Below are 27958 nucleotides of genomic sequence, written 5' to 3'. Positions count from 1 at the left end.
GAAAACCCATGTTTAAGGTATCTTAAAATTGTATTATTTCTTATTTCTGTATTTAAGTCTTGGCAAGAACTACTCACAAGCAACAACTTGTTAAACCCATTACATCTTTTCTTGGCAAATCCAGCCACCTATTAATACAGTTGAAAGAAAACATTTTTCCAGATGTGCCGTTTGATCCTGTGTGTTCTTGTTCAGAAGTAACTCTTGTTGTGCTTAGTGGGGGCTTATTTCCACATCACAGCATGTAAGACTGAAGCATTAGTTGAAACTGCCCTAGTATTTATATACAGGCTGATGCATGGTTTTCATCCCGAGCAGCTCTTCCAGTTTCTGTTATGTTTTGTATCCTCCTTGCTCTTCAGACCACACCTGAAGACCCCTTTGTCTCTGCTGATGCTCTTCTCAATAGGATATCTCATCCACCTTCAGTGTGTGATCAACTTCAATATCTAGAACCTGACTTAGCAGAAAAGAATCCCCCCATATTTGCTCAGAAACTTCAGGTTTGTAATAGAAATCTGTCACTGTTCCTTGCTTCAGTGTTTGTGAACTCCAGTTGAGCGTGAACTCAGTTCAAAAAGGGACAAACATTATGCAGTGTGCCACAAACCTTCTCCGTGGTCTACCATGAACATTCATAAGCAAATGTACTTTATCATTTTACCTTTTCTAATTAATGAATAAGGTTATATCAGAAATATGATATATCATTTTTTTAGATCAGAAATACTAATCTTATCATATTCTTGATCTAAAAAATTAATATAACCTTAGGACAAATTTATATCATCTTTCATTCTTGCATATGCCTGTTTTCACCTCTTGTAGAATACAGTGTATTCTGTACCATACATGGCCATCCATATGTCCTACACATGTGACTTGTTGTTTTTGGTATCACGTGGATCATTCATATAGTGCATGTTTATGTATACTTTGTGTCGCATGTGATGTTCTGCACATGGGATGCATAGTCTATATGGAATATCAGCATTAATTTCTGTGCTCCAGTGTACATATAGCCAACATGCCAGAGACTTTGTGAACCAGTCATTAATCTGAAATACTTTGGAAGGGCTTTGCTTGATTGGGAAAATGTTCAATGCGCCCAGAGAAAAATCCACGTACAAAATGTAAGGACAGTGCCAATAGCTAGACAGACTTTTGGTGATGACACTGTATGGTTAGTCTCATGAACATAGTTCTTTTTCTACACAGTCCTATGCATCTTTATTCAGATATTCCATTCAGTTCAGTGGACTTACTTCAAGTCAGCATGCATAGGATTCCATCTGAAGCTGGTTCATTGAGTGTTTAGTACACACAATCTTCTTCAGTAGGTAGATCTCATACCAGTGCTTTCTGATAAGTGAACTGGGTGGGTTGGGGATCAAACAATGTGCCTTAAAGGTGTGGGAAGGTTTATTGTTCAGTCATTCAGTGCTGATTTACCTTTCTAAAGTAGCTGAGTGTGGTTGAATGTAATACAGAAGCAGAAAGCAATATGCAATGAGAAATACAATAATACCCAAAGAAGTAAGAATTTTGCTTACTCTTTTTCCCTGGACAAAACAGAATAATTTTTAATGCTTTTTAACCAAAACTGAACATTTTTGGCTCTATCCCACTAGAAGCCGCTGGTTTGTGTTCTGCTGCTGTTTCAGTCCTTGAAGAAGCTTTGAGTGAATGTGTGTGTGTTGTCCCAAAATAGTGATCATAATAGACTGATCTGTAGTGTTTATTGACATCATGTTCTTAATACATTTTCCCTATGCATTGCTCACAATTCACCAACCATCCCACTGGCAGGAGGAGTTAGAGTTTGCTGCAATGAGGATAGAAGCCCTGAAGCTAGCCAGACAAATTACCCTGTCTTCTTTCAGCTCCTTAGATACTGAGGTATCTGTGTTATGCCTGCAATTTGTGTGCAACTGATCACAGCTTAAGGAACCAAAATGCTGCTTTGCGGTTTAACAATAAATTGACTGAATTTTCTCTGAGTGATGCTTGATGTTTTGGGCACCATTGTATTGAGAAAAAGCATCAAGAAGCATGCCAAAAGTCTTTCTCTAATCCCAAATGCTATCACCTCTGCTGGAAAATATGTTTCAAAGTCACTGTCAATCTTCTATTCCTTACTGCTTTTTTTCACGAATTAATCACTTGCTTAGATAATTAGGTATTGTGGTACCTCAGTGCAGATTTATTTTAAAGAGACTTCAATTCCTATTTGAATATATGTCATTGACCAATATCTATGTTATGGTTAATGTCCAAAATTTTTGGAGTGTTGATAATCGGATACAAATGTTGACAATTCTGGATAAAATTGTGACCCTCCAAAAGCATAGAAGTAGACTAGTAAACATTGACAATTAGGGCCCAATCCAAAGGGCTGTTTAGACCAGCACAAGTCGCTTGTGCCAACCTGGAGGTGTCGCAAGAGTACCATAAGGCATTTCTGCGCCACCATGGGAGTTGGCAAGTTGGTGCACTGAGGTGTGCCAGCCTCGGGATGCCCAATCTTGCCTCCACGGCACTGGCTTAAGGTCAGTTTGTGCTAGCAGTGGGCCACTGGCACGGGGGTCTGGGGCGGGTGTTTCAGGGACATTCTGGGGTGGGGAAAGGGTGGGCATTGGGCAGGCCAGTGGGAGGACTGGGCCCGGGAGGGGGCCAGGACCAGGATCTGGCAGTTAGGCCAGATCCTAATCCCCCTTCCGGATGGCCTGGCATACCACCGGGCTGCTCAGATCTGAGCCACCTCTTTAGGAGGTGCAGATCTGAGTAGCCCTTTTCGGCCCATGACCATGTTGCTTGGGGTAAGGGGAATTCTTCTTGCCTGAGTTGCGTTTCAGCCATCCGTAGCCCCTGCTCTGCATGCAACATGGGCCAGCTGGCCTGCCTGCTCCAGGGCAGATTAGGAGTGGGCTGCCCTTGTGTTTGTTATTACTTCTGTAGATTCTCTTGTACTTCTATAGATCCTGTAGCAAACAGATATTTAAATTTGAGCAAACCTAATTTGGAACTGTTAGCATTTGTTTGTGTATGTTGCCATTCAGAAAATTTTGGATATTCCCTGTAACATAAGATTGTTTGAAAATATCTCTTAAATTCAGTTTCTCATTTTAAGCAATCTTAGAGCCCAGATGTTTTTAAGAGGTGACAATTCTAATTTGAATGTAATCATAAGAATTCGCCTTTCCAAATCTGGGATGGATATTTTAGTTACAACCAATTAGGCTGTCAGTAGTCACGTTGTGTCCCGAGGTTGACATGTGGCTTTATTCAGGGAAGTAGAATTTAGTCGAAATAATCTATACATCCATAATACAGGACGCTCCAAATGCTGTTCTTCAGTAACCTACAGAAAGTGTAACACATTCTGCATGGACATATATCTTGCTTGTTCAGGAGTAATTTTGGGAAAGTGAGATGGGATTTCTAAGTGGGGATGATGACATCTTCCTACACACAAACTTTATTTGAGATCTACAATGTTTCCTTCCCTGTAGCATGCTGGCTGTTGCCATGTTGGGTGTGAGGTCGCTCCTCTGATGCATGTGGTCTAAACTAGAGTGAAATGTTAGCTCTTAAGTAGTTGTTTGATGTGTGCAACTTCTCAAGAAGGTCCCTTATGGTGTTAATGCAAAGGTCAGAGCTCATGGGGTTTTACTTCAGTGGCGTATGTGTGTGCGGTTTTGGTTTGTTCTTTCTTTCTGTTTGATGCCAACAGAGTATAGCTGGGAGGTAGCTAGTTTTCTGACAAATGAAATATTCATTTCAAAGTAGGAGACTGTTGTTTGGATATGCTTTTGGCACTAATTCATTTTATGTAAGTCATGCTTGTGCGCTCTCTCTGATGTGGAATTTGCATAGCCAATCGCAAAGTGATATAATCCATTTTTAAAAACCTGATATCGCAGCACCATAACTGCATTTTGACCAGAACTCTGTTTTTGCTGATCATAAGCTAGCTGATTCAGAAAACCAAAGTCTGCTTGTTTATCCTTTTTAATGAATTGTTCAGTTAAAGTTACAGCCTGATAATTTGCTTCTGAATAGGGATGATGAGTGCCACTCCCTTCCTATTGAAGCTGCTAGTCAGTTACCCATTTGATTTACAATGGAATTGGATTCCAACTACTTTATTTGATTATTGAATGCGTTTTTTTAAAAAAAATTATTCATTAGGGACACACATTTGTATAAGTGCAAGGGATTTGATTCCATATTCTATAAAAGGGCTGGAATCTTGGCTGTCAAATTCCATAGGATATATGTTAAAACTTACAGAAGAGCAAAGTAGATAAATTTAAAAAGCTAGTTTCATCTGAAAGGTAGCTAGACTTGAGTGGCAATGTATTTTCCTTTCTGATTGTTCATGAACTTCGAAAGTGTTTGGAATGTTTTTTTTTGTCTCTGGGAGAAAGGGGGCAGCAGAGGAATTGATATACAACCATATAGTTTGAGTATTTTTGTCCCTTATTAATGTAGAAAATCCTGTCATAAGTGCATACATTGTCAGTGCTTAATAAAATTAAGTGGAATACATCCCAAAGATCAAATATGGAATAAACAGCAAGATGATAGAATTAAAAAAGAAGTTGAAAAATGAGTGTGGCTGATCAAGTTTTTGAAAAACTAAAGATCAGAAGTTGGATAGAATCTCCATAGGAATTTATCTGGACATCCCCATCTGGATTTGTCCAAATAAACATTATTATACTAAATATAATGATATTGTTAGGCGTCATAATCATTATTCTTAATCATGTTAGGAATTATTACGGAAGACAGTATTCTAAATAATGTGTAATGTTGTTGTTTTTAAATTTAGAACTCCAGACATTTTTCTGTATTATTATGAGCATCATGGCTGTGCAAGCAGTTTGTGAAGTGCATTTCTTTTATCTGCAATTCGTATTTATTGCATGCAATCAAAAGACAAGTTCTTTCTGATGGATGTTGCAGGAAATTTGACATTGGAAAAGCCTGCATATTTAATCTCAGTCTAGTGTATCCTTTTGTCATCATGTTAAATTGAGAAACACGTTTTCCCATGGTTAGCTGCCTCTTGAAGCAGCTGTTGCCAAGGTCAAATTAAATAATGGGCAAATCTTCTGGAAGGTACAGTATCTTACAGTAGCTAAGAAATAAATGCAGATTAGTCATAATAGGATCTGCTGGCTGCTTTGCAGCAGGTTTAATCCAACTTGATAGGTAGGGCATAGACTAGAATGGTTTTCTTTTGAATATCACACAGCTGTGTTTCTTGGTTGTTGCATGTAAAAGATGAAAACTCCTGTACCACTCTCACCACATCAATTAACCTGGCTCTAAGTCAGTTTAACTGAACCACTGGGGATTCTCTAATTGCAGGTTTGATTTCCCAAAAGTAGTATTAATATGTAATGGTGCCAATGATACTGGCTTTTACAATCTTTGTAGTCAATGGAAGAAGCTTATCACCAGGATACTCTGACGATCATTTCACATTTATAACACAGAATAAGATGCCTTTATTGTGTCCACCCCGCCTGAATATTACATGTGCATTCCAGACAGATTGATGCCTTGTTGTATCTGACAAATGGCCCAAACCTGATGGGACCTCGCTCTGCTGGAACTAGTGTTCCAAAAGTGCAAGTTCCTTTATGGCTAAAAGACAACATGCCTTTTCAAGCAACCAGGCTGCCGCTGTGGTGGTGCAACAGTAAGTCAGAATAGGCAGGGTTGGGTGGAATGAGGAGAGAGGGACAAATGAGGCAGAAACGGAAGAGAGTGGATTGAGGCTGGGAAGGGGGTGTGGTATTGGTGGCCATGGTGTCGCTGATATCCTACCCCCTTTCATGGCCTTGATTCACTTTCCTGGGTCCTATTGGACATGTACCAGCTATGTAACTGGTGCAAGCCAAAGTATGAAATCAAAAGGAATGGATAATGCCTTAATGTTCACTGACTTATGCCATATGTGATTTGAGTTCAAGTCAACTATTTCCAGAATATATATTTTGGCTTGAGCTCTGAATTGTGTGTGTGGAATGGCTGAAAGAATAGATGAATTAGGGATAAAGTAGACATTGCATTAAAACCCTTTATTAGCAGTATTGGTCTTAAAAGAAAAGTTTAAAGTAGTAGCAGAGTTTGAATGTGTGTGGACTAGGACTATGGTGGTGGAATAGTGGTGCTTTAACCACTGAATACTTTAGTGCTCAGCTTTCTGGAACTGGAAATGCATGTGTTTGATCTTGTTTTATCTTACTTAACAAAGATTTATGGTGCTCTTTTTCTGGGTGTTATATATAACAATGCAAAAATAAACACATTCAAGTATATAATCTTCTGCGTTGTTTATATGTTGAAGAAGGTATTGTGTAATACGCAAGTCCCAGTAGCTTTCTCTGTAGTTTTGCAGTCTTGACTGCAAGATTCCAGTCTTGCATTTGGAATACATGTTTCCTGTGGCTGCATCTGGTAGTGCATGGTTGAACAGATGTCAGTTTGTGGTGGTATCTTTGCATTTTATTTACCAGGAACTGGGAAAGTGACTACAAATGAGCAATATCTTTTAGTGCAGTGGTGCTTAAAGTGGCGGGTTGCAACCCACCATAGGAACAAAAAATGGGTCATTTCCCATGTTTACTAGCAGTAAACTAGAAGTCCAACCTTCAAATCAGAGCAAAACAAAGCTTGGGGAAGACCTGCAGAAGGGGCTGTGGGCCCCCCAACCTCTCCAAGGCTGGCAGACTCAGGTAGGCTGGCAAGCCTCTGGGAGCCCATGATGCAGCGACATAACTGCAGCACCGCTGGAGCACATCATCCCTCCAAGTTCTCGCCCCCACAACCACTTACAAGCAGTTCTCAGACTCCCAGTGAGTTTGAGAACTATTGTTTTAGTGTAATCATAGGCATGTTTACTCAGAAGTAAGGTCCTTTATACTGGGAAGTATAAGTAAGAAGAAGTAAGGCCCATTAGAATCTGGCCTAAGGTTCAGTCCCAGTTCGCCCACTGGCCCGCCCTCCCCTGCCCAAAACTTCTCCAGTCGACCCCCTTTTCCTTAGCTTGAAGTTGCATTGCCCTTACCTCGGTGCTGGAAAGTTGGTTAGGATTGCGCCCTTATATTTATAACTTGTGTTTTTCTTTACTTTTTTTTCCAAATAAAAATAGCACATGGGGGGATGTAATGACGATCAAATCCATAGCAGGGGCAAAGTCAGTTGTGTGCCTGCCATAGGCTGACCTGGGGCAAATGCCCCGAGTTCCAGCCTCTCTGGGGCTCCCAATGGGGGCGGAAACTGTGCTTCCGGTTTGCCAGAAGCACAGTTTATAGCACCGGGGAACCTTGCAGAGGTTTTCCCAGCGTGGGAGGAGGTCATGTCAGGCTCTGTGAACCTCTGGTAAGTAGGGGGCAAATTTCTGCCCGAGAGGGGCGGCAACAGCCCGCGGGGGGGTGCCATCATGGAGCTTTGGCGCGGGGCTGTGGAGGTCTGCGGCTGGGCAAAGTACTAAAGTCTCACTCTTAGTGTGGCTTTCCTATGTTGCACAGCCACTCTGTTGCCATTTGGAAAGAAAACTAACACTTTCCTCCCCCACAGCAATGTGGCATGATTAGATGCATATATCTAGTTTGACCCTAAGGCATGGCAAGGTGATGAATTAGGAATATCAGTATAACAGGGCTAGAGCACCTAGAAGAGCTGGTAGGCATAAACCATGACACCTTCCTTTATCAGTGAGGTCTCCATACAACCGTCATTAGCAGAACTTGGTGTGGTCCTGGAACTTTGTGCTGATGCTTTTAAACTCTGTTGTGCCCCACTCAGATATCACAGTTCTCAGTGGCATCTGTATTGCTCAGCATTTCACACTCATTGCATTTTAAACCGTTTCTACAGACTTTATCCAAAATGAGCACATTCTTCTTCGTGAGAGAATGATGCATAAAATGATGGTTGCTTCTGCTGCTGCCTCAGTTCTCACTAGGTCTCCCTTCTGTGTGTTAGCCTGAAATAGTTCTCAGAGGGACACTGTGTAGTTTCAGTTCTTCAGATTCACTTGCATTACCATCTGTATGGTACTATCAAAGGTGCAAATACAGATTGTTTACCATTCATCATAACTTCACGCTCTCCCGTTTTTTGCTTTCTCACCTGAACATGGATAGCTGGAACACCTGTGGAGAGCTCACCTGTTGTTAAATTCTCAACTTCTTCTTTTAAATGAACAGAGAGATCCTGCAGTGTCAGCTGATGTTTCCATCTCTAAAAGTGCACTGTACTCCCGAATCAGCAGCTCAGATGGAGAAAATACCTCAGGTTTGCTTTACCAGCAACAGGACTTGGATTCTGCATTGAGAGTTGCTAGAGAGGAGGTAAGCATGATCTCAGATAAGAAAATCCTATCTTTTTCTTGGAAGATTTTCCAAAATTGAGCTATTCTGAGGCCTGTTTGCGCCATTTTATTTAAACCATATGTAAAAATATTTAACATAGCCAAGCATCACCACCACCACCACCACTCCTCCCCCACTCCTTACTTTGGTTATAGTTTCTGGATAGTTCTCCTACACTGCATCCCACAACAATAGCATTTAGGGGCTCAAAGATTTAAACAGGGAGAAAGGGATAGGTAAGACGTCTTCCACTGGTGCATGTTGTGCCAGCAGTACTCTGGATGCTACTTGTTATATATTACATTGGTAAAATAATCCTTTGCTATCTATGTCCCTGACAATTCAGTGTCAATAATAAAACCTGGATGTGGATTTGGCACTCTGTTTTTGCTTAGCCTTGAATTTAAAACATTGTCCTCTAGAATGCTGTGTGACAAAATAATTTTTGTTTTCTTCAAATTAGAGACCCTGCTTTCTTCTTCTTTTACAACAGATTGTAACCAAGGAAAGAGAAGTGACAGAATGGAAAGAAAAATATGAAGAGAGCAGGAGGGAAGTGATGGAAATGAGGTGTGTTCTTTCTCTGCCAATACTTCAGAAGACTTAAATTGCTTCTACAATATATTGCATATCTGGTTAAATAAACTAGGTTGATCTTGGGTACTGACCAATCATCCGTGCTTCATTGGAGGAAGGAGATGATGATCAGGTGAATAAGAACATAAGAACAGCCCCACCGGATCAGGCCATAGGCCCATCTAGTCCAGCTTCCTGTATCTCACAGCGGCCCACCAAATGCCCCAGGGAGCACACCAGATAACAAGAGACCTCATCCTGGTGCCCTCCCCTGCATCTGGCATTCTGACATAACCCATTTCTAAAATCAGGAGGTTGCGCATACACATCATGGCTTGTACCCCATAATGGATTTTTCCTCCAGAAACTTGTCCAATCCCCTTTTAAAGGCGTCTAGGCTAGACGCCAGCACCACATCCTGTGGCAAGGAGTTCCACAGACCGACCACACGCTGAGTAAAGAAATATTTTCTTTTGTCTGTCCTAACCCGCCCAACACTCAATTTTAGTGGATGTCCCCTGGTTCTGGTATTATGTGAGAGTGTAAAGAGCATCTCCCTATCCACTCTGTCCATTCCCTGCATAATTTTGTATGTCTCAATCATGTCCGCCCTCAGGCGCCTCTTTTCTAGGCTGAAGAGGCCCAAACGCCGTAGCCTTTCCTCATAAGGAAGGTGCCCCAGCCCAGTAATCATCTTAGTCGCTCTCTTTTGCACCTTTTCCATTTCCACTATGTCTTTTTTGAGATGCGGCGACCAGAACTGGACACAATACTCCAGGTGTGGCCTTACCATAGATTTGTACAATGGCATTATAATACTAGCCGTTTTGTTCTCAATACCCTTCCTAATGATCCCAAGCATAGAATTGGCCTTCTTCACTGCCGCCGCACATTGGGTCGACACTTTCATCGACCTGTCCACCACCACCCCAAGATCTCTCTCCTGATCTGTCACAGACAGCTTAGAACCCATCAGCCTATATCTGAAGTTTTGATTTTTTGCCCCAATGTGCATGACTTTACACTTACTGACATTGAAGCGCATCTGCCATTTTGCTGCCCATTCTGCCAGTCTGGAGAGATCCTTCTGGAGCTCCTCACAATCACTTCTGGTCTTTACCACTCGGAAAAGTTTGGTGTCATCTGCAAACTTAGCCACTTCACTGCTCAAGCCTGTCTCCAGGTCATTTATGAAGAGGTTGAAAAGCATCGGTCCCAGGACAGATCCTTGGGGCACACCACTTTTCACCTCTCTCCATTGTGAAAATTGCCCATTGACACCCACTCTCTGCTTCCTGGCCTCCAACCAGTTCTCAATCCATGAGAGGACCTGTCCTCTAATTCCCTGACTGTGGAGTTTTTTCAGTAGCCTTTGGTGAGGAATAAGGTTGAACAGACTGAGAAGGAATTGAGACACGACCGAGGTGATGTTGGTGGGAAGGCTAGATGTGCTAAGAGTGGTAATACCACCTGTGGCCAGTTGGGTTGCTCTTAGCTTCTTAAAACCAGTTTGGAGCTTCTGTAGCAGTTGTGACTGGGTTTGTCTTTTGTCAGTGACATTCATTACAAGGTTATGATCTTCTTGGAGAGGAGATGTCTTTATACCCTTATTCTGAAGACCTGTGTCTTTTTGATTATAATTATTGGACTCTGCAGTTATCTTCAGGAAATCATTCAAAATGTCAGCATTTTGTTTTTTAAACAAAACACCACAGTAAAACATGTAATTTATGTTGAATATTTACTTTGCAACTTGTTGCTCAAATGCTAAGGATCAAGACTAGTCACATTTCATTAGCCTGATTTCACCCTAGAAAGGCATGGATCAGCTGCTTAAATCACTTTTAATCTGCTTATTCTAACTAAAGAGAGACTCGTTCCAAATTCAAAACAGGACGCCAGGGTATGGTTATTATAAAAATAAAGCTTTAGAATCATCATTTTGCTTGACAGCTGTATACAGTTTCAGAAAATGGAAGCATTCCTTGCATTTGCCACAGTGTCACAGATTATATTTCTGTTTTTCCTGCTAGAAATGCAGTTGCCAAGTATATTCTCATGTACAGGATTAAGTACAAGAGACAATTCACTGTGTCTCTTTTCTGCTTCCCTGTAAACTCAGCTCAACATTGCCAACTGTAAGCATATGCCAGCCAGGCATGAAAGATTTCCTTCCATTGAAGGGTACCATTTGCCTCCCATTGAAATCACTGATAAAACCTTCATTGGTTTTTAGTAGATTGAACCCAGAAAGTGCTTTAAAATGATTAAATCTTTGAACCATAAGCACTGCAGATCTTTTAGCCTTTAATTTGAACGTCTTGTATCATTTGAACACTTGTCATTCCAGGAGGATTTTCTTTCTTTGCCTCACAGTGATGACTACTACAAAATTATGGAGGCGGGGGGGGGGGGAACTGGCCAACTTTTCCCAGATTTGGCTATGTATAGGAAGTTCTCTGCAGGAATCCCATCTTGCAGACCTGTAAAGCTTGCAGTTGTTGGCTACTCAGTGAAGCCATGTATATGTGGAGCATAAAACAAGGGAATGTATTGCAGCACACTGGCCATAATCAGTGGCATCGCTTGTGGGTACGGGGGGAGCGGGCCACACTGGGTGACACGCACAGAGGGTGTGTGATACCACTACTGGCCAAAACTTTTAAAATCTTGATATTTTTGAATAATACCATTGTGTTATGTGTCAGTCGATGTGTAATTTCATGCAGAATGCAATGAAACAGAGTTGAAATATGTCTATTCTATTAAGTGTTATAACCAAAAAACCATTGGGGGCAGGGCAATGGTACATCACCACACCCACTGCCCAGGACATCGCCCCACTCATTGCATGGAAGGAGGTCCATCATAGGGGTGACGCACTGGCCTCCCGCTCCATGTGATGCAAACCCTAGTGACACCACTGGCCCGAATACACAGGTTGCAGATTGCATGGCCATGAATTTGACAGTGCACCATATATTACAAGTTGATGGCACTGTATGTGAAGTAATGTTGCTCTGATTGATTGTTGCTATGATGCAACTCATCTATTCATCTCAGTATATATGTTGAAGCTATCTAGTAAATTTTAATCTGAAGACATGTTGCAAATGATAACTTCTGTGACGTGTTCATTATTGTTTCTTTTCGTTTATAGGAAAATTGTTTCAGAGTATGAGAAGACAATTGCTCAGATGATAGGTATGTGGTGTTTTGTGAAAGATGGACTTCTCATTCTGTTATGAGTTTTAAAAAAAACCTATTTAAAATTGAGATCCACTCCTGATCTCAAATACAGGTCTTTAGTTTTGCTTTAAAAATTCTGACAGTGTCTGGGGTTCAGACGCTACTGGCTAGTCCTGGAAAGCCAGTCTGAAATCTGACACATTCCAAAAAGCATAGTAGGTTGCATGTTTCAGATTTGTACACACAACCCAGGCATCTTGGGTGGGGTTCAAACATTCAAACAAAAATCAGAACTCCCAGCCTATTGGTTTTTCAGTCATGAAGTATTTACTGAGTGGCAATCTGATCGTAAACACCTTGGGCCCAATCTAGAGCACAGTGCAGGTAGCTCTGCGTACACAACAGAACCTTTGTGTAATAACATCATTTTACTCTGCAAAATTTCAGAAGCAGCTTGTGATGCATTGTAGAAAGTTGCATTTTAAGCGAAAGAAGTTGGAAGCCTCACTTCACACGTGCAAGATGTGGAACACACCCAAGCGAACCCTTGGAGTTCGTGACAATTCACTTGGAAGTAGGTTTCATTGGTCATGATGAAAGCGAGTTGGACCGAAACAGGTTTATACTTGAGAGCAAATTGATAATGTGGATTTTATATAAATATAAAAACCTGTTTTGTTCCAACTCCCTTTCACTGAGTCCTGCCTGACTAACTCATCAACACCCACCCCAAACCCCTGGACTCAAAGGGGTTTTTAGAAATTCGAACCCTAAGAGGGTGAAAAGGGGTGAAATGTGTTTTCAGATTCCTTATTAACTCTTAGGCTCAATGAGATATCACCTTGATTTTTGCCTACAAATGTTATTCATACAAATGATTAAAAACATAATTCAGGATTTCACCCTAATCAACCCCTAAAGGGGCAAATCTTAATTCGGGAGTGAATTATAGAATCCTTCCTGTTACTTAGGCCTGGCTGGCTTTTACCTCTGTGCTACTGCCTGAGAGAGACCTGCAGCCTACATAGCAACTAAGGCCAGGCTCACACTTTTAACTTGAACCTTATTAAGTTGATATGGTAAGGGGTAGTAACAGTAATATAACAGAAAAAGAACCGTCATTTTAGTGTTTACTCTGAACAGTAAAATGAAGTGTATTTCTGGCTCAGTCCAGAGTTCTGCTACCCAAGATTTTGACTAGCCTTTCTCCTGAGAACTTGTGCTATCGCCAGACCTTGCTCTGCTTATTCCTGTGTTCCAGTGAGAGGGAAGTTAGGGAAGGGCACTGGCTCGAGAGTTGTGTGGCACAGTCTAGCTTCTCTCACAGGAGGCATTGCTCTGCTTCTCCCTGTGTTCTAGTAAGTGAAGCACAGGTATCATGGTAGTTGTAAATAAGGACAAATCATTTTTGAAAGTCAGTCAAGCAACTGGAAAAGTTTGCCCTACAAAACCTTAGGATGATTTTGTTCCCCCGCTTCCATTCAACCACTCTTGAAAAGTGCTTTTACTAAAATGATTGCAAGTAAGTATTTTGTCTTCAAATACTTAGATAACTATTTCAGAAATAATTTACACATAAAATTACTTCTGAATATAATGTAGAATTCCTGGACCTTGTTAGTGTTTCAGACAAAACCACATTCCTTGTTATGCTTCTTTTGGGGACTATTCCCAGCCAGCTTGGGCAAGATAAAACACCAGCTGATTTAGGACTAAACTAGACTTGATGTTGTATTGCCCTACATGTGTGTGTTCCTTCATTAAACTGTTGCAAGTCATGATCAAGATTATAGTCGGGTGGATGGAAGCTTCTAATTTTTCTCTCTCTACTGCAATCCAGATTGCTCGCTTCCACAGGTGCTGTTTGGTCTAGGAGGGAAGCTGTCATTGATGCCAGTTGGTCACTCTGTGACTGCTACTTAACAGAAAAAACAAACACCTGAGCTCAAGCAACATGATTAATGTCAATTCATTTGAATCTGAGAGATCCCAAGTGTAGCTCGCTGCTGAATTAATGTATCTCTCACTAGCCTCGAATGTACTAGAATGCTTAAACTATTGGCAGTTTGAGTCCAGTACTGTCACAAAGACAAATTAATTTTATTCAAGGTGCTTAAGAGTTTATACTCTCTAAAATAGTTCATAATAAAAATGCTGTTGTGCTTAGACGGTTAGCAATTTAACATTATTATTTAAGTGGGTGAGGAGTAAAGCTTTGTCTTCTTCTTTTGGAAAGTGAGGACAGACTCAGAACTTATAAAGGGGCATCAGTAAAAAAAAAGGTTTGCTTTGCTAATGGGAACTGTATACTTTTGGTGATGTACCCCAGATACAGTACATGCCCATATGGTTGCAGGGGCTTGTCTGTTCAATGCAGTTGGGCTGCTGCTTCAGCTGCTGCACTGGTTGCTGATTCGTTTCTGGGCACAATTAATTGTGTTAGTTGACTTATAAGTCTCAGGACGATAGGCTACGATGATTATGGCTCAGGACCAGGATATTTGAGGGACTGCCTCCTTCCATATAATCTGACTGGTCCTCTGAGGTCATCAGGGCCCTTTTAACCTTGTCGCCACTGATGGAGGTGAGGGGGGGTGGCAGTGAGGAATAGGGCCTACTTGGTGGTGGTGCCCCAGTTGTGGAATTCCCTCCCCTTGAAATTAAGAACAGTTCCTTCCTTGGAGACCTTTCAGCGGGGCTTTAAGACCTTTTTATTCAGGAAGGCATTTGGTAGCTGACATGATGGACTGGCATTTTAATAAATATTATTTTAAATTGACCATTTATTTTTATGTGACCCATTGAGGTTTTTGTCTTGAATTTATTGTTTAAATGTGTTGTTATTGTTATATGTTTTAAATTTGTAAGCCACCCTGATTGCCCTCACTGGGAGAAAGGTGGGGTAGAAATTCTTCAAAATAAATAAATATGGTCTCTTGCCTCTCTTCAGTCAGATCCATCTCCAGTCTTTTACCTCTTGTGCTCTAGCCATCACCCCACTCATTTCATTGCCCACAGCTCCTCAGAAAATCAAGAAGCTGGTCAGATTTTGCAGTTTGGGAGATGGCATCTAGGAGAGGCCATGTGCATAGCATGTGCATTTCCCCTGAAACAGAAATAGCATGCTTTGTGGTTTCCTTCCAATCCTCATACATGTGCCTCTTCCCCTTGGTTGGATATGTAGCAAGATCAGCTGGTGTTTGTATAAAAAATATTATAATAGTATGATATAAGCATTGCTGTCTTGCAAGAAAAGAATATTAAAAATAACTTGGCCCATTTCTACCCCTACTAATAAGTATATCAGAATAGTTTCTGCTGTATGGCTGGAGAAGAGGCTTCTGAGCTCTTTAAGTTTGCAGCTGAATGTACTTTACTAATCCCTTTTGATAGAATACTGAATTAGGTCAAGTGGTCCTGATAGAGCTTTTTAGAAGCCTCTTAACCAATACAGAGCTCAGCTCGGCAGTTTTTGCCAATGGCTACAATGTAAGTGGAAGCTGCCAAAGCGTCTGATAGCTTGTAAAGATAGGAGTCAGAGCTCTTTGTCACTGTGTTCATGTAGCTCTGTTGGTATCCCTTCAGATCTTGTCTGTCTTCATATAATTTTTAAGTCTTTTCAGCTCTCCTTAACCTCTGCCTCTATTGCATGTTTGTTTGACTTACAAAATTATATTGTTTGCAGTTTCCTTTGTTTTGCCACTTCCTGACCTTGAGCATAGTATCATGGGCTGCCATACATTAGTACAAACTTCTTCTTTTTTTAAGTATAGCCCAAGGTAATGTTTCTAATGTAAATTTTCACTCCTTCTGAAAACAAAGGCCAATGAATTTCATGAGTCCTCATGGAATGGGTCCTGGGCTCCTTTGCTATATAAATGTCATCGTATATATGGAATTCCTTTTTTTTTTTTTAAACCCCTCCTCCCTCCTGTTAGACCATTCATGTGTTTATCATCCCTACAATTGTCAACCAGTGCCAAATTCATTCATTCGGGGTAACTTTTTTTTTTAATTCTCCATTATGGAAATGAAGGAATATTATGCTCCCTGCGTTACAAATTGTTGCTTTTAAGTTTTTCTGCTTTCTCGATAAATTTCCTGATTTTTCTATTTTGCTTCCATTTTTGTTGCTTCTTGTTCTTTGCTTGCACATCCAAACAAAGGCAAGCCTGGTAAGTATTGCTTTTGCCAACTATGGTATCTGCATACTGCAAATTTTATTTTCTTTTTTGCTTTTATTTTCTGTATTTGCTGCATTCTGTTTGGAAGTACAACATGCTATAATCAATATGCTCCCTAAAGACTGGCAGTTTTCTGATAGTAGACATTTTGCTTCAGTTTAATTATCAAATAAGGCTTGACAACAAGTAACTCATAATTTTCTGCTGATCGTGGACTATTATGGAGTATTAGGAGGCAGAGAAAAGAGCAGGAGGGTCATCTAGTCCAGCCCTCTTCTCAGCACAGGCAACTGCAAGAGCATCCCTGATAGGTAGAAGTGTTTGTTTCCGATGACTAAGGTAGGATTACAGCCTAAATTTTACTGAACACATTGATCTTACTTCTCAGTAAAATAAATAACACCATTTTCAAATACCTCTTCTGATATATGATCATCCAGCCTCTTCTGGAGAACCTGCAACCAAGGAGAGCCCACGACTGCACAAGCCAGAGTCAGATTTTTTTAAAAAGCAGGTGGTTGAGGTGGTAATTTGGTGAAAAGAGTTAAAAATTTGGTGAAAGAAGGTGGTAATTTGGGGGAAAAAGTTAAAATATTTTCAATAGACCTCAAAACTAAACTAATATGGCTACTAAAAATTAAATGGCCTTTCAGAAAGGAGTTCCATGCTAGCAGCTTAATTTCCTTACCATGTATGGCAAACCATTTTTGATTAATCCCACATCTCCAAGCCCCACATTCTAAAATCCAAGCTCTGCCAGCTTCTGTCCGTTTTAAAAAAAACAAAACCCTTCTCCTGATGGAGGAGGGGCACCCAGGATCACCTCTCCGGCAGCAACTCAGCACCAGACTGGGCTGGCCCCCTCTCGTTCTTTATAGGAGGAGAAGAAAGGGGCACCCTAGAGAGGCAGTGCGTCGGGAGATGCGATTCCCGGCGCGCTGACGCTCTAGGGCAGCCCTTTTCTCTCCTCCAGAGGAGGGGACCCTAGAGAGGTAGCATCGCAACTCCCAGCATGCTGCTTACAAGCGGTGTGGAGGTCTCCATTGCAGTGGTCTGGGGCTGCTGGAAGTGGCGTCCAGCAGGGGAGCGCCGCCCACCTCCTGAAAGCAGTGTTCGCCTGTATTGGGTGCCACTTCCAGCAGCCCAAACAGCTCCAATGGAGACCTCCGCCCCACTTACAAGTGCAGCGGAAGGCTCCATCAGGGCCTCAGCTGCTTCTTCCGTTCCCCCTTTTTTTTCAAAGGGGGAACGGATGAGGTAGCCACATGGAAGTAATTGTGGTGACGATGACGTCACCGCAATTACTTCCAGGCCAGGGGTGGGGGAGGCGGAAAAGGAGGTGTGTGGGGTGGAAAATGGGGTTGCCCTGGGTGCCAGGAACCCCAGGTACACCACTGAGGGGAGTGTTCTCCAAATTTAGCCCTTGAGTCTCTCTAGCAGTGAAACTCTCTAGAGAATTTCACTCTCTGCTAGTGAAATTAACCCATGGTGATGTCTCCATAAACATTTAATTTTAAGTGATCTTAGTAGACAAATTTTGTGATTATCAGTATTGACTAGAACTTATTTTATGCCTGCGGTTTATTGCTCTCTAGCAAATTTAGAAGTTTTAGAAGGGAAAGTTGGAAAAGTATTTTCACATTCAAATTCTGTAGCTGTAGCTTAGAATTTGCAACATTTTAAATATCCTTTTTCAAACTGGACTATGCTGAGGCATTTCTGATCAAAAACATGCTTTAATATAAAGATTGAGATGAAATTAAAAGGATAAAATACCTTGGTATTAAATGGTATGGGGGAGTAGCTTAAAGCTTTGATCCGCAGGAATGAGTTCCACCCCTCCCCCCAAAGTATAAGAAATGAAGTGTAAGAAATTGCAGGTGCAGAATTTTCTAATGCTTTCAGTGAAAGTTTTTTTTTAGGGTGGCATTAGTCTTTCGAGGGAACATTAAATGAAGCATGAATGAGAGCAAGGCTGCAATCCTATCCACACTTGCCTGGAAGAAATTCCCACTGAAGTTAATGGAATTTACTTCTTAGACATGCATAGGATTAGGCTCTGAATTACTTGCAAGTTTTCTTTCTCAGTGTTGATGTAGTGTCTGAACTCTGAAGTGGTGACTCAAGCATGGTAAATATAAGAAGAGTACCACTTGAAAAAGTGCTTCATTGCCTGGTTAGCAGGGGGATTCGCAAATGTGAACGTTAATTGACAGCAGGTGATATTTGCAGACCCATGATGCTGGCACCAGTCTGCATTGACCTCTGCAAGCAGATCAGGCCTGGGAAGGGGTGCCACTACCACTGCTGAAGCTCTCACCTGCTCAATCTGACCATCCTCCCCATTCTTTCCAGTCCGTGTGCCAGTCTTGCTCCAGTGGGCCTCCCGATGTCTACCGGCATGCATGGGAAGGCTTTGGCCTCCCACTGGCACCCTGCAACAGTGGAATGCACATTCTGCCAGCACGAGTTTGAATAGGATTGGGTTGTACATTTCTTTGTTTTAGAATGTATTTGTATAAAGAGACATAGTGATACTGATGTCTGTCATCTTAAACCAACTTATATCAGATACGCTTGTTTTGCAAATTTTACTATGTAAGCCTATGTCTTCTTTGTAAGGCTTTTGCAGGATCTCATGCAAACAAAGTATCATATAGAAGGTATGTTGGAGGATAGTAATTTAAAAGATATCTTCTCACCAGTGTCTCTTCTATAATTGTTTCCCACAGAAGATGAGCAGAGAGAAAAATCTATGTCCCATCACACAGTCCAGCAGCTAATTTTAGAAAAAGAGCAAGCATTAGCAGACCTGAACTCTGTGGAAAAATCACTAGCGGATCTCTTTAGAAGATATGAAAAAATGAAAGAAGTTCTCGAAGGGTTTAGGAAGGTAAGTCACTTTGAATACATACTTAGAGACTTGTGTGAGATGCAAAATACTTGTTAGAGACAAAGCAGGGAACAGATATTCGGGGTTGTGGTATGTAGCTTGGAGCAAATACTGACCACTGAATGTGGTAGTGGTCAAGAAGACAAATTTCATGCTAGGGGTCATTAGGAAAGGAATTGAGAATAAGACTGCTGATATTATACGATGTGCACAGTTCTGGTTGCCACACCTCAAGAAGGATATTGTAGAGCTAGAAAAGGTGCAAAAGGTGGCATCCAGAATTACCAGAGAGCTGGAACACCTTCCTTAGGAGGAAATATTTGCGGTTTTTTAGCTTGGAGAAAAGGCAATTAAGGGAGGATGTGCTTGAGACTTATAAAATTAGGCATGGTGCAGAAAGAATGGCGAGTTTCCACTCCCCCTCACAATACTAGAGCTGTCATGAGAAACTGATTAGTGGGAGATTTAGAACAGAAAAGGAGGTACTTCATCACACAGTGCATAACTGTTCTATAGAATTCATTGCTGCAAGATATAATAATTACCACCAGCTTGGATGGTTTTAAAAGGGAATTAGACACATATATGGAGGACAGGTCTGTCAGTGGGTACCTAGTCATGATGGTTATGCACTACCTCCAGGTTCAGCAGCCTGAATACCGTTGCAGGGGAGCAGTGGTAGGAGAGACATATGTGTTTTTCTCCTGCTGTGGCCTTCCTAAAGACAGCTGGGAGGCTACTGTTGTCAACGGAATGCTAGTCTAGCTGGGCTTTTGGTCTGATCTAGCGGGGCTTTATATACTTCAGTCCAGAGGTCGACATGCATTTTGATCAGTTGCATTCATGGGCTCCTGCATTCTGTGTAATTGAGGGGCCTCATTCACATACCTGAGCATGCAGACACAACCCTGCACCTGCCTCCTTTTTGTGTGCAGATCAGACTGGCTACAGTTTTTTCTTGTTTAGGGAAAACTTAGATCTCTAATCACTGAGCTCATTGTAAGGGTTCTTTCTCTCAGCAGATTTTACATCTTATTATTATAAATTACACAATTTATACAATTATACAATTTAACAAATGCTAATGCCAAGAAGAGTAATGCCAAGCGTCAAAAGTTACATAATCATACCCAAAAAAATGAGGAAAGAAAACAATCCATTCCAAGCCATAGTGCTTGATTGCAGCAAACATAAACAATCTTGTCAACTCATTCCTGAATCTTCTAGTAACTCTTTTTATTCTTTGTGTTTAAGAATGAAGAAGTGTTAAAGAAATGCGCACAAGAATATTTATCACGTGTAAAAAAGGAAGAGCAGAGATACCAAGCACTCAAAATTCATGCAGAGGAAAAACTGGACAGGTATTGGGATTGGAGTTGGTGGTGGCTCTGGAGTTTTAACCAATGTTCCTAATGTTCTAGTCTTCAATACAGTCAGAGGCTATTCAGGACTGTCCTTGTAATAAGATGAAGCAACCACATAAAAGTTCTGTGCCTGGTTGTGTGACCTGTATAATCTCAATAGCATATTATTGCCAATTTTTGCATTATTTATTCTGAATAAATGGGGTTGTGCATGGGTTGTGGGGGAAGATCCATATAGACCTCTGAACACTGGCGTACCTAAAGGAGGATCAGCAGGTGCAAGTGTTCCCAGGCAGCATGGCGGGGGGGGGGTACCACCCCAAGGGCCACCCATACCCTGCTGCCTGCCTGTCTGGAGGCATTCTAAAGGCTGGAGAGGCAGAGTGTGGCCTCCCCAATCCTCAGAAGGCCTTCTAAGACCCCCAGAGGGCCTTAAAACATCACTTCTGGTCTTCCTCCGAAAAGGCCCTTAGAACGTCTCCATAAGTCACATGATGGGGGGAGTAACTGCCAGGCTCACCCAGGGGAGGCACAGTGGCCAGGACCTCCACTGCCTCTGAATCCCTTCTCCCAACCTCTGAAAATCCTGCTCATTTAGCCTCCTTGCCACAATCCACTGCATTCTGTGATTTCCCCAGACTTATCTCTTCCGCGCTCAGGGGTCGTCAGAGGAAAAGCAGCAAGTGTGATGGAGGCAGGCTGAGAGTGACATGCCTGCTCTTTTTCTGTTGTACTGTTCTTTCCTTCTGACGTATCTCTTATAGGGCCATTTGTCATTCTTTCACTGTTGTGAAAAAAGAGTCTTATATTGGTTTGTGTTTCATTTTTCTTTAAAGGGAATGTTTAATGTGTTGTATTTTTCCCCTCCAATACTGTAAGTCACTTTGGGGACCAAGGATGAAAAGAGTGAAAGAAGTCTACAAATAAATGCACCTTTGGGTGCCTGTCTTCCCCTTCTGAAGAGCTAGAAACATGCTTTATAAAAATTAAAGCTGATATCCTTTGAAGGTTCAATCCTGCATCCACTACCAAATTTCATGCTTGTGTAATATAACTGAGGAATCTTGCAAACATGTAGCCATACTAATACTAAACTTGTTCACAATTGCAAAGGCCATGGCTCTTACCCTGACATCTTGTCCTCTTATCCTGTCTTCTTATCCTGACATCTTCTTGCTCTCAAGGCAGTTGTCAAGGGCACATGTTAAGCAGGCAAATGGCACACTTTCAGTGATCCATGGGTTTATCCTCTTAGTAGATACTATTACATTCACTCTGGCAACCTCTTTTTCCATAGAGCCAATGCTGAAATTGCACAAGTCCGTGGCAAGGCTCAGCAAGAACAAGCGGCTTACCAGGCCAGTCTCCGTAAAGAGCAGCTGAAAGTGGATGCATTGGAAAGAACACTGGAGCAAAAGGTAACGTTGTGAACCGCATTATACTGTAGCTTATGAGGAGCACAGTGTTGGGTATCTTTGATTTGGAAGTCAGGTGTGGCAATTATTTTCCTAAACAAATTCACCAGAAAAGGTGAATTCTGATTCCTTTATTAATAATTATTTCCAAAATAAATTTAAATGTCAGCTTATCTAGGAAAAAAGAGTTAATGCAGTATTACTGCTGTACATACAGCCAGGGCGTGACCGTTGTGAGTCAAGGAATGACATATCCAATGGTGAGACTTGCCTAGAGTTCACTGGATCATGAGGCACAATGTTGAACTTATCATAATTTATGAACAATGATGAGATATATCATATATAACAGATCATATAGCACAACGTGACATTCTTGAACTCCAAGGAAATAAATTTGAAATGGCTACCTGGTTTCGTATTAAATTTGGTCTATGTGTAGAAATGCCACATGGAGGCTTGACTATATTGGCCTCCCTGTGGTGGTTGTGTTACATTAACATAACATTCCATTATGGAGGAGCAACAGCTGTCTTATAGCAGAGGATCTGCCTGCAGGCCAGTCTCAGAAGGTGGGCCTCGCCACATGTCTGTTTTCGCAGGAGGGAGCCCAGGGGAAGGGAAGGGTGTCACTATCAAGAGTGTGACGCGCCAGGGAAGATATGGTGGTGGGGGTCGGACAGGCTGTTATAGGAGAAGGAGAGTTCATCGCAGACAGATCATCTCCCCTTCTGGTCCTTCCCCCAATTCTCGGATACCTGGTGGTCTTGGCAGTGAGTCCCTGGATCTGAAGCTGCTGCTTTTGAATGCCAGGTCGGTGAATAACAAGACCTGTATCATCCGGGATGTGATCCTGGATGAGAAAGCCGACCTGGTATGCATTACGGAGACCTGGTTGGACGTGGAGGGAGGCGTTAGTCTCTCTGAACTTTGTCCGCCAGGTTTCCAGGTGTTACAGCAGCCAAGATTGCAGGGACGGGGAGGGGGAGTTGCAGTGGTCTATCGTGAGTCCATCTCCCTTACCAGGTGCCCTGTCCAGCAGTCTCCTGGGTTCGAGTGCTTGCATGTTGTGTTGAGAGGGCCGGACAGGATTGGGATTCTGTTGGTGTACCGCCCGCCCTGCTGCCCTGCCTGAGCTGACTGGGGTGATCTCGGGGGTGGCATTGAAGGCCCCCCGCCTGTTAGTTCTGGGGGACTTCAATGTTCATGCCGAGGCCCCTGCAGCAGGTGCAACTCAGGATTTCATGGCTGCCATGACAACCATGGGCCTGTTCCAGAAGATCTGGACCCCAACACATACAGCAGGACACGTATTGGACCTGGTGTTCACAGCTGGGCACGGGGGCAGTGATCTGGATGTAGAGGAGATCAAGATCATTCCGTTGTCATGGACAGATCACTTCCTGGTAAGGTTTAGGCTTGTTGCGACTTTCTACCTCCGCAGAGGCGGGGAACCATTTTCTATGGTCCGCCCCCGGAGGCTAATGGATCCTGAAGGTTTCCTGAGGCCCTGGGGGATTTTCCCACTGCCAAGACGGGCGCCACATCTGTGGCCCTGGTCGACCTCTGGAACGGGGAAATGGCCAGGGCTCTGGATGAGATTGCTCCGGAGCAACCTCTGCCACGTCGCAGACTCGGAGCGGCTCCTTGGTTCACTGAGGAGCTGCGAATGATGAAGCGGCAGGGCAGGCGTCTAGAGCGACGGTGGCAGAAAACTCGCGATGAATCCGATCGAACACGGAGTAGAGCTCATTATAGAGCCTACTCCGTGGCAGTGGTAGCAGCGAAGACATTGTTCTTCTCTGCTACCATTGTGTCTGCTGATAGCTGTCCAGCAGAGCTGTTCCGTGTGGTGCAGGGCCTCCTTCATCAGGCCCCTCCGGTAGTCCAGGAGGAATACACGGTCAGCCACTGCGACGTGTTTGCCCAACACTTTGCAGATAAAATCGATCGTATTCGTTGCGACTTGGATGCCACATTGACAATGTCTGATGATGTCCCCTTGGCAACTGCTTGTCCAGTGTTGTGGGATTCTTTTCAGCTTGTGCAGCCTGAGGATGTGGACAGACTCCTTTGGAGTGTGAGGCCGTCTGCCTGCCTGTTTGACCCTTGCCCAGCTTGGCTGATTAGAGCTGCCCGGGGGGACTGGCTGAGTGGACGGGGAGGGTGGTCAATTCTTCCTTGGTGAAGGGGACGTTGCCGCTCGCCTTGAAGCGGGCGGTGGTTCGCCCCCTCCTGAAAAAGCCCTCCCTGGATTCCACTGTGTTGAATAACTACCGGCCAGTCTCCAACATCCCGTTTCTGGGCAAGGTAATTGAGCGGGTGGTGGCAACCCAACTCCAGAGGGTCTTGGATGAAGCGGATTATCTGGATCCTTTTCAATCTGGTTTCAGGCCGGGCTTCGGAAAGGAAACTGCCTTGGTCACCTTGGTGGATGACCTACGCCGGGGAGTGGACAGGGGGAGTGCGTCCCTGTTGGACCTGCTGGACCTCTCGGCGGCTTTTGATACCATCGACCATGGTATCCTTCTGGGCCGACTGGCCGAGTTGGGAGTTGGAGGCACTGTTTTGCGGTGGTTCCGCTCCTACTTGGAGGGTCGGTCCCAGATGGTGGTGCTGGGGGATGCCTGTTCGACACCCTGGACTTTGAGGTGCGGGGTGCCGCAGGGTTCAATTCTGTCCCCCATGCTATTTAATATCTACATGAAACCACTGGGAGAGGTCATCCGGGGGTTTGGAGTGAGGTGCCATCAATATGCTGATGACACCCAGCTCTATCTCTCCTTTCCTCCAGATTCCAGGGTGGCGGTTGAGGGCCTGGAGCGCTGTCTGGAAGCAGTAAGGATCTGGATGGGGGCTAACAAGCTGAAATTAAATCCAGATAAGACAGAGGCTCTCCTGGTTCGGAAATCCTCGATGCAGGTGCTGGATTATCGGCTTGCTCTGAATGGGGTTGCACTCCCTCTGAAGGAGCAGGTTCGCAGCTTGGGGGTCCTCCTGGACTCGCAGCTGCTCCTGGATTCCCAGCTGGCGGCTGTGGTTAGGGGGGCCTTCGTTCAGCTTTGGCTGGTGCGCCAGCTGCGGCCGTACTTGGATCGTGCAGACCTGGCCACGGTGATTCATGCCACGGTGACATTGAGGTTAGATTATTGTAACGCGCTCTATGTGGGGCTGCCCCTGAAGACGGTTCGGAAACTGCAATTAGTGCAGAATGCAGCAGCCCGTGTGGTCACTGGAGCTAGGCGGTTTGACTCTGTTAGTCCGCTTCTCCCGGGGGCTACATGGGCTGCCCATTCGTTTCCAGGCTCAATTTCAAGGTGCTGGTTTTGACCTTTAAAGCCCTATACTGCTCTGGGTCAGGATATCTTAGAGACTGCCTACTTCCGTACAATCTGGCTCGCCCTCTCAGGTCATCAAAAGGCCTTTTTACAAGTGCCGCCACCCAAGGAGGTTCGGGGGACAGCTGCAAGAAATAGGGCTTTCTCGGTAGTGGCACCAACATTATGGAACTCCCTTCCCCTTGATTTGAGAATGGCTCCCTCTCTTGAGAGTTTCCAGCGAGGCCTGAAGACCTTTTTGTTTAAAGAAGCCTTCTGATTCTTTGGCCTTTTTAACATTTTTTACACATTTTGTATTTTTTACAGGCTTGATTCCTCTGTAACTTGCTCTTTTGTACTCTTTTTATTCTGTCTTTTAATCTGACTACTGTTTTTTAAGGTCGCTGTTAATGTGTTTTTAATGTTTTTATCTGCTATTTGTCTTAATTTATGTTTTTAAATGTGTTTTTATATGTTGTTAGCCACCCTGGGTCCCTTTAGGGAGAAGGGCGGGATATAAATAAAGTTGTTTATTATTATTATTATTATTATTATTATTAACAGTTGGATTGCATATACAGTGCACAGCTTCATAAATCCAAATAGCTATTCCCTATTTTCCGTCTAGAGACTGAGTTGACAGAGCTTAAACACGGCTTTTATGACAGAAGAGTCCCCCTTTTAAAAGATTTAAAATAGAAAGTGATACATCTACAGACTCTGTCTTTTTCTTAACAAATGGTACAGAGGCTTTAGCTCTGCTCCACTTGTCATTACTCCTCTGAATTGACTCTTGCAAAAGTTCCAGGCATGGGGTTACACTGCAAATGATGGCAGCTGCAGAATGATCCTGCACCTGTCAGATCAACCAAAGTCCTTCATGGGGCTGAAGGGCAACACTGGTGCAGCAGCACTGATTACTGTTGTTGTTTCAACATTGGTGAAAAAAATTGTGTCCCAACAACATTGCAAGCAGGTCTGGTTGGGTCCTTTCAGTGCAAGAACTATGTCACTCAGTGTTATCGGCTCCTATTGGTTTAATGACTCAAGAGATTAAATGGTTAAAATAAAAATGAGGATTTAGAATGATGGTCTGCAAAAAGTAGGGAAGGGAAATGATACCTGCTCAAAACTTAAATACAAATTTGTACTAACCAGTCTTTGTCCTCTTTCTTGCCTATTGTTTTTTAGAACAAAGAAATAGAAGAATTGACAAAGATTTGTGATGAACTGATTGCCAAAATGGGAAAAAGCTAACCATGAACCAAAATCCTGGATTTCAACCTTGAGTGCAATATGACCATTGGCACACTGATGTCTACACATTGATGTGGACGGGATCTATTTTCACTTTTTTGTATGCACTACTGTATTTTTCTTTCTTAATAATGTTGATTTGATTGTATGCAGTACTAAGAAGACTATTGGAATTCCTTGCTATTGTTTGCAATTTTTTTTACTAGTATAAAATTCATAGCAAGTTGATCTCAAAAGTTCCTGTATCAGGGAGATTTGTCAAATTCTTTAATAAATTACAAATTGCTCATCCTAGCCTTCCCTTTGTACATGAGTTCCCATGTTGGATGTCTCTTTTTGGATTTATTATAACCGTGTATAACTTGCATGGGGACTCTTGCCTTAAGGAGTGTAAATTTGATCTGCATTTGCTGATTTGTAAAATAAAATCAAAACTTGAAAAATGAAGGTGCATGTCTCTTCGGCTCTTTACTGTAAATAAATTCCCCCTCCAACTTGGAAACAAGTGTGGCTTCATTTTACCGCTTTGGTGCTTTCCTTACATGAAATTCTAAATCAGTTAGGGAAGGGCATACTACTTCTGCTTTAAACCCGGATGTGTCATCGCTCCGAGAGATGGGACTTTTGCTAAAAAGGGCCACCATCGGTCTGCTGGCCACTAGCTGTTTTTGGAAATATTCCTTTTTTAAAAAGAGGTTTGCATTTGTTTATATCCCACCCTATTGCTTGTTCACAGCATGACTTAAAGCCATTTCATCGATATTTGTTTCTGTTCCTAAAGAGAACACAATCTAATAATTAGGTTTGAGTTGCTTGAGGTGGCAGAAGAGAACAAACTAAAAATAATTCCTTTCTACTGTTTTTTTATCCTTCATACTCCATTTCCTAAAATAGTATTTTCACTATACATACTTTGTTCTAGTTTTGTTCTTCTCCCCATCCTCATCCCAGTTTTCAGAACATAAAGAGACACTGTTGAAGGAAAGACCAACAAAAAAAAATTCTGTGTCACACTTTAAAAAAAAAAAAAAGGTCCTTAAATAACCTGCTGGCAAGGGTGAGGCCCTGTCCTAGTTGATGAGACAGCTGTGGGTGGAAGGCAATTGGCAGCTTACTCACTTCTTTCCCTCTCCACTCACAGCAGTGGTGGACCTCCCCAGCCTTGCTCCCAGGGCAAAGGTCCATGATGATGCCCCCGTGGGCTATCGCTGCCCCCTGCACAAAAAGCTGCCCTCCCTCACTCACCTGAGGCTCACAGAGCCTTGAACAACCTCCACCCATGTCAGGAAAGCCTCTCTGAGGTTCCCCGCGCTTTAAACTGTGCTTCCAGAAAACCCAGAAGCACAGTTTCCAACCCCGTCGGGAGCCTT

General features: G+C 42.8%; 1 protein-coding gene across 6 annotated transcripts in view; it reads left to right on the top strand.

Annotated features, from left to right (window-relative positions):
- Positions 1 to 27035, top strand: part of TACC2 (transforming acidic coiled-coil containing protein 2) — a 225765-nt gene extending 198730 nt beyond the window's left edge. For 4 of the 6 annotated variants that reach the window (XM_066622540.1, XM_066622536.1, XM_066622534.1 and 1 more), the window contains 9 exons: positions 363 to 503; positions 1810 to 1899; positions 8229 to 8372; positions 8887 to 8963; positions 12130 to 12173; positions 19075 to 19235; positions 20490 to 20596; positions 21897 to 22017; positions 26523 to 27035. In XM_066622540.1, coding sequence (XP_066478637.1) covers positions 363 to 503; positions 1810 to 1899; positions 8229 to 8372; positions 8887 to 8963; positions 12130 to 12173; positions 19075 to 19235; positions 20490 to 20596; positions 21897 to 22017; positions 26523 to 26588 — 951 coding nt within the window. In that variant the 3' untranslated portion in view covers positions 26589 to 27035. The remainder of the gene's footprint in view (positions 1 to 362; positions 504 to 1809; positions 1900 to 8228; positions 8373 to 8886; positions 8964 to 12129; positions 12174 to 19074; positions 19236 to 20489; positions 20597 to 21896; positions 22018 to 26522) is intronic. The other 2 variants (XM_066622538.1, XM_066622539.1) reach the window with 2 other exon arrangements.
- Positions 27036 to 27958: the final 923 nt, after the last annotated feature.

Source organism: Tiliqua scincoides, chromosome 3 (assembly GCF_035046505.1).
Source record: "Tiliqua scincoides isolate rTilSci1 chromosome 3, rTilSci1.hap2, whole genome shotgun sequence".
NCBI classification, from domain to species: Eukaryota; Metazoa; Chordata; class Lepidosauria; order Squamata; family Scincidae; genus Tiliqua; species Tiliqua scincoides.
The sequence above is the reverse complement of the archived record's forward strand: the minus strand, read 5'-3'. Positions and strand labels throughout refer to the sequence as shown.